This window comes from Macrobrachium nipponense, chromosome 24, assembly GCF_015104395.2.
Source record: "Macrobrachium nipponense isolate FS-2020 chromosome 24, ASM1510439v2, whole genome shotgun sequence".
NCBI classification, from domain to species: Eukaryota; Metazoa; Arthropoda; class Malacostraca; order Decapoda; family Palaemonidae; genus Macrobrachium; species Macrobrachium nipponense.
Genome location: NC_061091.1, coordinates 53,766,418 through 53,779,229, shown reverse-complemented (window position 1 = coordinate 53,779,229; position 12,812 = coordinate 53,766,418). Strand labels below are relative to the sequence as shown.

General features: G+C 36.3%; 1 protein-coding gene and 1 long non-coding RNA gene across 3 annotated transcripts in view; one reads left to right on the top strand and one right to left on the bottom strand.

Annotated features, from left to right (window-relative positions):
* LOC135205640 (uncharacterized) overlaps nucleotides 1-12,812 on the top strand; it is a 78,366-nt gene that overhangs the window by 17,344 nt on the left and 48,210 nt on the right. The gene's annotated exons all lie outside the window — the stretch shown is intronic.
* LOC135205639 (carboxypeptidase E-like) overlaps nucleotides 1,020-12,812 on the bottom strand; it is a 51,259-nt gene continuing 39,466 nt past the window's right edge. The window contains exon 11 of the mRNA XM_064236451.1: nucleotides 1,020-4,862. Within this exon, the coding sequence (XP_064092521.1) occupies nucleotides 4,761-4,862 (102 nt within the window). The 3' untranslated portion in view covers nucleotides 1,020-4,760. The remainder of the gene's footprint in view (nucleotides 4,863-12,812) is intronic.

The following is a 12,812-nucleotide window of genomic DNA, read 5'->3' as shown; positions in this document are numbered from 1 at the left end:
CACCTTCAAATGACTCGCTCCATTGATCCAGGGCTGCATCCATTTCAGACCCCCTTCTGTCAATTTACATCTTGTATTCTTGGATTTAGCTCCTCATTAACCTTTCTCCTGCATCTATTGCTTGGTAGGAAGACTTCACCCTAATGTTCCTCTTCGCCTTCTCCTTTATATTTTCATTTCTCCTTTATATTGTCATTAGTTGGCTTCTATTTCTCTTTGCTTTTCTGCTTGGCCTCTATATTCATGTGCATGCATACCAGTACTACAAGATCTCCTTTTCTGTCATAAATATGCTATCTTGTTCCTATGAGAATACAAAATATCTTTTTTTTATGGATATCTTGGACGAAAGTTTGTTGTTCAACCATTATAACATGATAGTATGGTGAACAGCTTCACTGTTTCTTAAGCCAGCATGTCGTGCAGACGTACTGGAGTGCTGTCTTATCATGGCTGCTTTTTTAGAAAGCTGATTTATTTTTTCAGTATTTCCTTGTTAAAGTGTTAAATGATTTTGCCTTGATTTTGGTCTGTTCTACTTATGACTGGCGCTTGAAAATTGTCATAGATGTCTAGGACATATAATGTGTTTGTGCTGGGTTGAAGATGCCCATGATGATTGACTGACCTTCACTCTGGGTGCTTGGCTTGCAGACGTCAGGAATGCAAGCAAGCAAGCTTTTCAACTGTCAGGTGTCTATGTTGTCTTTCTATTAGAAATGGTGGGTATCTAGGCATAAGAAGGTGAAGAGGGTTCTGTTTGCGTCTGAGCAGTAACACTATCTGTATCACCCCGTTCCACATTTTAGTTGTCTTAAAGTGAAAAATTAAATTTTTTGATGTCTGTCACTGAGGAACCAATATTTTAATCGGCAAATGTGGGATTAGGAAACTATTACTAATAATAATAATTTTTCCCACGAGTATTCATATTTCCCTGAATGCCTCGGAGCAAAAGTAATAATGAATGAGGAGTTTCAATAGAATTTTGCTTAAGGGATGTAAATAACAACACAGAGTAAACAAAATAATTTATTAACACAATACCAATTTAGCTTGACCATCTCCGGAAATTTTTTTTAAGCCGAAAAATACATTTTTTAAAATTCAGTTATGTTGTTTGATCGTATATAGAATGATGCATGAATTTCTATAAGCATTCGTAACACTTTTTGTGGTTAATTATATAATTATCTATTAATGGTTGATTATAAATTCTATTTTAAGTGATATTGTTGCTTATTTTAATTATATTTTTAACAAATGAACGCAGTTTATTTTTAGCTGTTTTTAGGTTAGAATTATTTGAATAGAAGTGAACTTTTCCTGTACATGAACAGCTGCTGCCAATTTCAAAACGAGAGAGAGAAAAAAAAGAAAAAGGTGGATGCATAGATAATAGACAAGGTGATGGGTTGAACTACCTGATAAGACCTTAACATTGTTTTGTCTCTAGGGTTGGATGATAACAAAACAGTTTTAACTCAACTCTTATGCAGGGAAAGCTGAATCAGCGCCTCTGAAGTGAGGCCGTTGATTCCTAGGAGATTCTTATGGTAATAATAATATGCTTTCATTTGACGTCTGTCAAAATTTAACGCTATCCCAGTTCCTAAGTTGGTTTTTACAGGAAAACTGTTAAATAGCGGTATATTTTTATTCACTCGTTTCGCAGCTTTTGTTATTCATAGTGAAATATTAGAAGTATTATGCTTGAATACCCAGTGCTTTGCTTTAAATGTGTAGCATTTAGTAATGAACATATTGGAGACATTGCTTTAGCCCGTGACCAGTTTCCGAGTCAAGGAGTGAATGATAATGTCATGATATCTGTTGTTATTTTTTAAATGCGTGGATGCCTTTATAAATATATGACTTTCTACTGAATGAATGTTTAAAATTTTTAAAAAAATATTAATATTATAATATTTCAAACCAGTTGGAGAAGGCTGTATATTTAAAATTTATATTAATCATTTTGGCGTCGGAGTGCGTTCACAATTTGCGGCTGCTCTCAGAAGTTTGTGTTTGAAATACTGAATAAAATAATTTCAGTTTCATTCAAGAGCCAGAATAGCTGAAAGGTTAAAGTTGAGAATATTCCATTTGAATACTGATGGCCATCGCGCGGTGCCAAAGATGAATCGAGTGGCTCCTATCAAACAAAGCCTGAGGAACCTTCACGTATCGGTGATACATTTTTCTTTGGTTCCATTATTAGTTTGGGAGAGCTGCACTTTGGCTTTGGGTAAGCTTGATAGTGACAATGGTTTGTAAATTATTATTAATGATAATAATATATATTAAAGCTTGTGTATGTGAGAAAGGCCATATAAAGTTGAGTGCTCCAAAGAATAATTTGCTTGAAATATCTAGTAGATAGTGGAAGGGCGAGCGTTTGTCAATTCTTAGCAGTCATTGTGTGTTCTAACCCAGTTGTGTGTGTAACTGAGCATGAAATGTGTGGTTGATGAAGTTTGTAATTCGGGTAAAAGTTAATGTTCGAATGAGAGAGAGAGAGAGAGAGAGAGAGAGAGAGAGAGAGAGAGAGAGAGAGAGAGAGAGATTGACTTGACGTCGGACAGCAAGAGTGAAAAGCCTGAGCTATTTTTGCGGACGCGAACACATCTATTGCTTCGAGAGACAACAGTTGTTTATTGTTTCGTCTTTGTGCGTTGATCAGGAAAAATGTTGCTCGTCGCTCTTCAAGCAAAGAAAGAGTATACAGGGGTTAGAACAAGATTCTCAAAAATGTGTACCCACGCTACATTTTTTGGCTACAGATCTGTTCTTGGGACAAAATGAATAAATAAATGTACTGGGGTTGAGGCTTGAGTGTTTACTCAGCAGGAGTGTGTATGTGTGTGTGGGTGTATAAAGGATATCGTTACTGAAATGTTTAAAAAGTACTTTACATAAGAGAATTCGCGACCTTTTCGGAAATACTGTTATTGTCAGCTGATTTGATCCACATGATGGCAGCTTTGCTAATAATGATATTTGCAGATAATAGTAATATTAATTTTGTTTTCTGCAATATAGAAAACTTTACTTCTGGTTTAAAAAAAAGAGAAAAATAAAAACTTGTAGTTAGTGTGAAAGTTATTGGTTTCCATTTAAGACTCTAAATATTGCGCTCTCAAAACTAGTGAGACTCTTATGAAAGAAGTCTAGACAATTCGTATAGATTTATTATGCTTATTTTAATACAATATATTACTCTGTGTACAGTTTCATATATACATTGTCAGTGAAGACTTTCAGTTTAAGCTTATGGTAAAATTGTTCTTTGGTTTATTAAAATGCGTAAAGAAGGACAAACATGGAGCAGTTGAAGTCAAAAGAGATCAGTCCAGTGTGCAGACAGAGACGAAATGCGCCAGGACTTGAAAGACAGTACAAATTGAGAGCTTAAAGTAGCTGACACAACAATTGGTATTATAGTCAATAGATTCAACATTACGAAGAAAGTAATCTTTACTTGTTTATAGAACTCTTGAATAATATGATGAAAAGTCATGAAGAAACGAATCATCATTATAGAAAGATGAAAATAGAGCTATGTAATCGTCCTAAAATTCTCATACAAGAAGTCATTAAGATTATATTTAATGTGAAATAAGAATTGAGGGGAAAAGACTTGAAAATAACATGATTTAACTCTACAGTGATTTCTAGAACTCTACTCGGAGAATATTGATATATGGTACTCTTTGTTCAGCGTCCTTGGTCTTACTCTTATTCTACGGGCGCTGGTGGATGCTGTTTATAGAAGTCACATCACACGAGCGAGTTTTCTGTCATTCTGAGCGTCGCGTCACCAAACTTCGTCACCAAGTAGCTCAAATTGGTGGGAAACTCTAAAAGTCCCGTATGTTTGTAAACTTACGACAACTGAAACATACTTCTGTCTATAAATAAAGGCTTCTTGGTTCGAATTTTGATGGCGAAATGCTAAACCTTGACTGACTGAAAACATGCTCCTGTGCCATAGCGTCTCGCCATAACCCCCCCCCCCCCTCCCCTCTACGACCCAGCCACACAACTTTGATATACAGTATATATATAATATATATATGATTGACAGCAAGGTATACATGGGATTTTACATTATTGTACTTTTATTTTACGATAAATACTGACTATATCTAGTTTTATTGGCTTCTATACTCTATAGGGAAATTTATTATTAACTGCATGTCCTGTGTTTGGTCAGAAGCTTTTTATAAATGCTGTGATAATACTCGTGAAGACATGAAATAGAATTTTAGTTTATGGTTTGCTGACACAGCTGCTACATTTTAAAATGAATCTTCAGACTTAACTCGTGGTAGCCTACATATTAATAAAGACATTTGTGACCGTTTCACGCAGTTGTACTGATTTGTTGTCAAGTAATCGTTCATGATAACACTGCCAGTTTTCTGTTGCTGGTGAATATGATTTAATGCATTTCGTTGACCGCTTTTGTCAATGGATTATTTTGTATAATAACGTGTGTGATATTTTCACGTATTTTGTTTGAGCAACTAAGATTAATTTATTATTCTTTTATATTCTTTCTTTCGAGCATGTAGTACTGTTTATTGAAATCTTAACCTGGCTTTTCATGTGTAATGATAATGATATGAATCTAATAAGCAATAACTCAGCGTGTTCCCATAATTGACTTGACCAAGACGAATAACGGAGTCGAGATTTCATTGTGACTTTTGTTCCTTGCAAATGAATCTGCTGTTTTCCACATCGGTAACAGTTACTTAGAAAGGAATGCGACCGAGCCCTTGTAAGCGGCCTAGCAGCTCCTCTGCCAAGGGAAGCTCCTCCTGTCCCTTAGGGTATTCCTCGTAGTCTTCACTGCCCTGAAAATAAAAAGAAATGCATTACTATAATTTGTGATGTAGACGTCCGTTCGACAGTAGGTTTATTACACGGAGGTGGTAGGGCGTGCAACTTCATCACAGACACTAATGCAAAGAGAATGAGTGAACAGTTAGGATATGTGTTTATCTAGCCCAGCTCCGATAAATAAGTCAAAGGGTGTGGGCGACGAGGTTATGAAATGCTGTAAGAATTAAGGAAAACGGAGGCAGTAAGAGAAGTACAGAGCTTTTTGTCGTCATGTCTCCTATACCCTCCCAATCCGCTATCTAACTCGCCCCACCCGGGGCGGACAAACAAGAAAGATCTACTCTGAGTTTATTTTTAGTGCACGAGGGATTTTGAGTGGAGGGATGAGTGCTTATCCAGAATGGATGGTCAACTGAACCAAAAGGTGATTTTCATCTTACGTATGAACGTTCTCTTCTGGGATTATGAATAAATCTTAAAGTACTATTGAGATTTTTACTGAAGTGTTGGTGGTTTTAGGTTTGTGGATGATTTACAGAATGCATTCCTGTTTGTTTTATTGCACATGTGTTCAGGTTTCCCTAAATTTCTCGGCCAAGTTTATTAACCATCGTTGTTGATTTTGTATTGGTCAGATCTAGAATGTAAACAAGAAGTTTATATATTTTCAATCTGTTGAAAATAAAAGGTGGTTGTTTATATGACGACTTTTAGTAGCATACATATGTTTTTTCTTATTATTTTTGCCTTCAAGGCAAAGCGTTGCGTAAGGGTGTGAGAGACGACAAGACCACTACCATTTTGAGAAGGTTGTGAGGTGTTTAGAGACTTGAGAGAGTGAAAATTAAGTTCGCTGTTAGACTTAAAGAATTGATAGTTACCCTTTGTGTGTGTGTGTGTGGATTGTAGCGCAAATGGTAGTGGGTTCAGCTCTCAACAGACTTTAGTAATCGGGAGGAGCCCCGACGCGACGGTAGTCTATAACTTCCCACGGACGAAAAGCCTAAATTATATATATATATATATATATATATATATATATATATATATATATATATATTATATATATATATAAAATGTGTGTGTGTGTGTAAGGAAAATGATAGTCAGAAATCCAAGCGCTTTCGTCTTTACTAAGACATTGTCAAGGAACGAATGAAATACAATTGGAGAGAAAGTTATCAGGTAAACAACAGATAAAAAATACCAGATGGATAATTGTCAAAAGGGTAAAAGTTAAGAAGATAATCCAGGATTATCGGATATCACACGGTCACAAATCAAAACATAGTTTAAATTTGAATTTTGATTTTAATGTGGTTAGCTTTGATATTGTCTCTTTATTTACAAAAGTGCCTGTAGATGATTTACTTGAATATTTGGAGGAAGAATTAGAACGTCATGATATTCCCTTAACTGTAACAAACCTCATTAGTCTCATATGCATCAAAGATAGTAAATTTTGTTGTAATGGGGAATTTTTTGTACAAAAGTTTGACATGGCTATGGGTAATCCCTTATCTCCTGTCCTTAGGAATATTTACATGGAATTTTTTTTAGACAAAACTCTTACCAAGAATTTTGCCTCACAAAGTTATATGGTTTAGGTATGTGGATGATATATTCTGTATTTGGCCAGTTCACGAAAATCTCCAGGAATTCCTTAATAATCTCAATAATTTAGTCCCTTCTATAAGATTTACTGTAGAGGAAGAAAGAAATTGTAATTTGAATTTTCTTGATGTAACTGTCCATAGAAATGATAGAAATTTCACCTTTTCAGTCTTTCGGAAATCAACTAACATTGCCTCTTTTGTTCATTACTACTCCAATCACCATCAAAATGTTAAATTATCTGTTTTTTCTGGGATGTTCCTAAGGGCTTTACGTGTCTGTAACCCGCAGTTTATTGACGCTGAGATTAAAACTATTTATGATATTGCATTGAAACTTAAACACCCAAGGACTTTTGTAGGTGTGGCATGGAAAAGAGCTAGAAAAATATTTTATTCAACTAATGATAAATTTGAATTTAGTAAGCATAACATTTTAAAATTACCGTATGATGAAAGGTTTTTAGATATTCCTAGAATTTTAAAGCTTTTTTAACATAAATGTTGTTTTCAGTAATAATGTCAGAGTTTAATAATCAACAATTCTCCTAACGATCTTCCAGGCTGGATATATGAAATTCCTTGCAAAAACTGTGATAAAGTCAATTACGGACAGACCGGTAAGTCTCTTCACAACGTCTCAAACAGCACCAATATTCTGTGAGAACTGGGCAAATATCGAATGCATTATTCGTACATAAGAGAGATTTAGATCATCCTATTAACTGGAGTCAAGCAAGAGCCTTAATCCCATGTAATGACACAGTTAAAAGGAATATCATTGAATCTTGTTTCATCAAGTCAAATAATGGAAATGTTCTAAATTTAAGTCTTGGTTTATTTAAACTTTATGCCTTCATAATAAAAAAAATTTGTAGATAAATGTAAGCAACAAAATTAATATATTCAGTTTTTACATGTTTTCAACGGTACGGATAATTTGTAATTTCTGTTAGGGTTAAAACTATGTTTAGGTTTGTGACCGTGTGATATCTGATAATCCTGGATTATCTCTTTAACTTTTACCCTTTTGACAATTAACCATCTGGTATTTTTGATCTTGTTGTTTACCTGATAACTTTCTCTCCAATTGTATTTCATTCGTTCCTAGTAAAGACAAAAGCGCTTGGATTTCTGACTATCATTTTCTTGTGGTATTCGCTTATTTAATGAAGTCACGTGCATCTACTGTGATTTTTAAGCATATATATATGTGTGTGTGTATGTATAGCTTGATGTGATGTTCGTGATGAATTTTGCATTTTGTTACATATCTATTGATTTATTACTACCCTAATACCATTCTTCTTGCATTTTGATATATTTTAATCTAATTTTTCTTTTTTTTATAAATGGTATGTCTTCTTTATGCATTTCGCTTTACCTTCTCTTACTTCCTAATGAGCAACATATTCTTTGGAAACTTGAATTTCAAGCCAGTGGCCCCTATGGGCCTGTTCCATGTGAATGCGGTATCGTCTGAATAATAATAATAATTACCATAATAATTATAATTATTATTATTATTATTACTAGCAAACATATGTACATATGTTACAGAAATTATGTATGAAAATGCATTTCTGTATGAAAATTCGTAGATTAAGTAAGTCTACGGGCATAACTAGCCTCGTTTCACGGGCAGAACCAGCTCCGTTTCAGGGTCTCCCTTCTCACCCCCATCCGCTTGGATGAAACCTTATTATAAACCATCTTAACGGTCCCCACTATAACCCTGCCAGGTTTCATACTCATCGGACCAGCCGTTTGGCCGTGATTGAATGACAAGCGGACGGACAGACATTACGCCCATTATAGTAAGATTATTATTATTATTATTATTATTATTATTATTATTATTATTATTATTATTATTATTAAGCTTCACGCTGTCGGGTTCTAGGGCATTAATGTGACCAGTTGCCGGCAGACTGCTAAACTGTTTGTATAGTTTTTGGGCACTGGTTTTTGTGGGAGGTTGCTGGCTCCGTGCCACAGGTCGTGAAAAATGGGTAACTACATGAATCATCTATCTCCCAGAGTATTTCAGTGAGTTCACGGCGTTTGAGCATACAAAGCTCAAACTTTTTTCCCTTTGCGATATTATCATCTGTCAATAAAAATTTTACAGCAATTATTAATTTGTGAGTCTTGATTTTTGTTTTTGCCCTTTTACCTAAATTCTTCCTTTCGTCGGATAATCTGGACAGACGCAATGAATCGCTTCGCCACAGTTGGTTAACTACAGGTTACATAATTCACCTCCTCAGGTCCACGGATGCATAGTAGATTTTCTAAAGATGATAATGGTTTTTTTTTCGAAATCGAACTCTGGTCTCTCGCTTGTAAGGCGAGAATTGTAACCACTGGATAATGATCGCCACAATCAATCAGTCAATCAGTATATTTATAGATTATTATTTATAACTTAACTAAGAGAATTAATATACAAATTAATATGTATATATTTACATATGTGTATATATTATATATATATATATAGTATATATATATATATCTATATATATATATACTATATATATATATATATATATATATATATATATATATATATATATATATATATATATATATATATATATATGTATATGACTAGATTAAAGTATGGGGTGGTTGTCAAGTGTTTACAATTCTCGCCTCATAAACGAGAGACCAAGTTCGATTCCGTGGAGTGAAAAGCAAAATAAGTCTGTTAAAAGAAATCAAACGTGCACATGTTGCCCTGAGGAGGTGAATTATGTACCATGTACTTAATCAGCTGTGGTGAATCGCGACCGGCATGGAAAATGGCAGGGGCCAGTCATCTCACTCACCCCAAAAAAGATTGGATGCGAACCGGAAGCCTTACAACCACAGGAGTGTCTCCGTGAGGGAGAACAGTATTATAATTAAAGAAAATACTTGTTTATGCACAGAATTTATTATTTTCGGTTCCACCTTCAAAGCACGAATGGGGCAGTGACTATTTTGTATTTTCAAAGTTAACCTTTGTAAGTTTTAATGATAATTATTATTATTATTATAAAAAAACGAAAAAAAAATCTCGAGCAAATTTCAAGGGAAACCGACCGCAGAGAGAGTAGCAGCGGCCTTTTAAAAAAGTTGGCCACGTCCGTGGAGAATCGTAGTAGTAGACCCCTCGCAACGTTTTACCGATTTGAAACGTTTGTGTGGGTTCATTATGCTCCACCTTCTCAGCTGATGCGTGGAGGATCCGATGTAGGTCCCTGAACACGCTCACATGTACGTCTGTGTGTGTGTGAGTGTTTCTGGGTGGTCCTGAGTTTCTGACGAGTATGTGTGTGGCGGCACTTAGAGATGGTCAGTAACTAGGCCTCCCACCAAGCCCACACACATGCATACATATATACACGTATGTAGACTTTAGCCAGTATAAAATAATATTCAGGTAATTTTCTAAGTATATTAAATTACATTAAAAAAAAGATCGGATTGAAGGTTGCGACCGTGAAAAGAATATTTGATTTATCCCATACTTTCCCGTTGTGTGTGTGTGTGTGTATATATATATATATATATATATATATATATATATATATATATATATATATATATATATATATATACAAGAGAGAGAGGAGAGAGCTTATCTGTCTGATGTCAGCGGTTGACTTGTGAGAATCTATTAGGATATCGATGGCGGCCCCCTTTTCAAGTTTTTTTCTTTTCTTTTCTTTGGCCTGAGTGTGAAACCACCCAGCGAGCGCCTCTTCCCACCTTCGTAATGATCTTTCAGCCAACAGATTCCATTGAGGAGGTCTGCCTGTCCCTTTCTCTTTCCGGGCAGAGGACCCACACGAACACACACACACACAGACTCGCCGGACCCCCAAGATGTCTTAGGCCCATATCATCGTAATTGACCACACAGAACATAGCCCGTCTTGGGCCACCCACATATCCCACACACACAGACAGACACAGCCACCCACAAAATACCCTCGACCACCCATATCCTGATGGGGCCCACCCACATTCTAAAAACTTCAGTCTGCCATCCTATGAGACCACCCGCGCACTGTGTCACAAGTTGTCAAAAGAGGGCTTTTAGGAGTTCGGTTGATATGGGTGGCCCAGGGTATCAGAAGGAAGGCCCGGTCTTTCGTGGGCGGGCTAGAGCGGAATGGCACTCAAAGTGCCACACGCAAGAATTCTCCGCGTGGGGCGGTGGGGCCACTCGCATAGTTTCTCTGCTTCACGGTAATGAAGCTTTATGAAGACTGACACCTTTGCTGATGTACACGAGGGAATGTCCCTTTTTTTTTTGGGGGGGGGAAGTGGGTTGATTATTGGAACCACGTGGGTATTCGGGTATGAAATCGCACAAAGGCTCTTTGTTGCCGTCGGTTGTGTCTCCTGTTCTGTCTCAATGAAATACACATGTCTAATGCGCAAATGTCTCCACAGTAGATATGTTTTTGTTTTCGCCGATAGGATACTATGCACTTAGACCTTTGCTTTATTGTCCTTGGTTTTCCAAAGGCATATCATTAAACAACAAAGATTTGTGCAGTAAAAGTTTTATATTTTAAGTATATATTGTTCCCTCTGTCACTAATGCTCATTCCATCCCATTCTGTTTATGATGTGTAACAGACTAATTAACACCTGAGTATCTTTTTGCAGTTAACTAGTTATATCCTTGTCTACATCGTGTCGTGTTGGGTGTATCTTAGTATAATCTAGCATCCTAACATGGGCATGTATGTATATGAAGCCCACACACTTTTTAAGTAGAAAAAGGTCATTCCTGTAAACTGGCTTTGCAACGACTGAGGTCTTAAACTTATCGAGTGAGAGGGGGCTTTTGCCTAAATTTTACCCGCATATTCTATTCTTAAAGTTTGAAGGTTTGTTGTCGTTCCCAGCCTTTGTAGCTCAGCTCGACTCCGGTCGGTTACCAAACTACCACTTTTATTTGGTGGCCTCGGCGCCATTTTGAACCTCCGCCAATACTCATATCAAATCAGCCGTCATGTCGGGAAGTTGTGGCATGACGCATTGGATATGGTTTGTTTTTATTTTGTCTGTTTCGGTAAAATTAAGGTTTAGTCAAAGTAATCCATAACAAATGTGTTTTGCGCTCTTGGTGCTTTTGCACGATTTCCTTTCTTGTTGACAATTTGATGTTTCGTTTTATATAGAATTTTTGTCATTATGCCAAGGAATGGGACAACTAAGACCATTCAGCGCTGAAACGGAATTTGACAGTAAAATGTGTAACGGAAGGAAAACCTTGCAGTTGCGCCATGAAACAATTGTTAGGAGAGGGTGGACAGTAAGATGGAAGAAAGAGAATATGAACGGAGGTACAGTAAAAGGAATGAAAGTAGTTGCAGCTAGGGGCCGAAGGGACGCCGCAAAGAACCTTAATTAATGCCTACATTGCACCGAATGGGGTGCACTGACGGTACTAATCTCCTACGGGGGATAATTTGAGGTATCTCGAATTGTACACGACAAGACATAGGGATAACGGTGGGAAAGAAGAGACATTCTGGGCGCGATGCCTTTTGTTGAGTGTTTAATAATACATGATATTATGTCCACCAAGCATAATACAGTCTTTAAATATAATAATATAATAAATCATCATCATGATGATGTTATTATTATTATTATAATGGACTAAGGACAATACACAGCTTCTTTTGTAATATTATTTAATAATAATTTAGGTTAGGATTTAATAAGTCAAGCTCTTAGGAAAGGTCTTAAAATTAAAATGTCGCTTCTATGCACTTATATAACTGAGGTCTGATGAACGTTTGGGATAAAGTTAGTACTACTGTAGTTTTCCCTTTATTCGTCGGTGCGTCTTTCACGTTTACATTGTCTTAGCAGACCCCCCCCCCAACCACAACACAATTAAACTTCCGTCAGTGCACCCCCTCATGCGGTGCACTGTAGGAATGACTTAAGGTTCTTCGCAGCGTCCATTCGGCCCCTAGCGGCAACCTAGTTTATTCCTTTTACTGTACCTCCTTTCATATTCTCTTTCTTCCATCTTAACCACACTCTCCTGTTACACCTCGAAAATCTTTTTAGCTGTCAATATCCGTTTCAGCGTTGAATGACCTCAAAGTTCCCAGCGCTTGGCCTACATTCTACCTGTCTATTGAACACAATTACAGGACTACTTCCGCCATAATTGGCATAGGTGAACACGTGTAGTCCAGCTTCCCCATATTTTATATTGCATATTTTTTATTTTTGTAACCAAATTAAGCCAATTTTGTTGTATTTTCAAAAAGTGTTGGTGGAGATTTATGGTATGAGCCCGGATAACTTTATAAAGATTTTAAT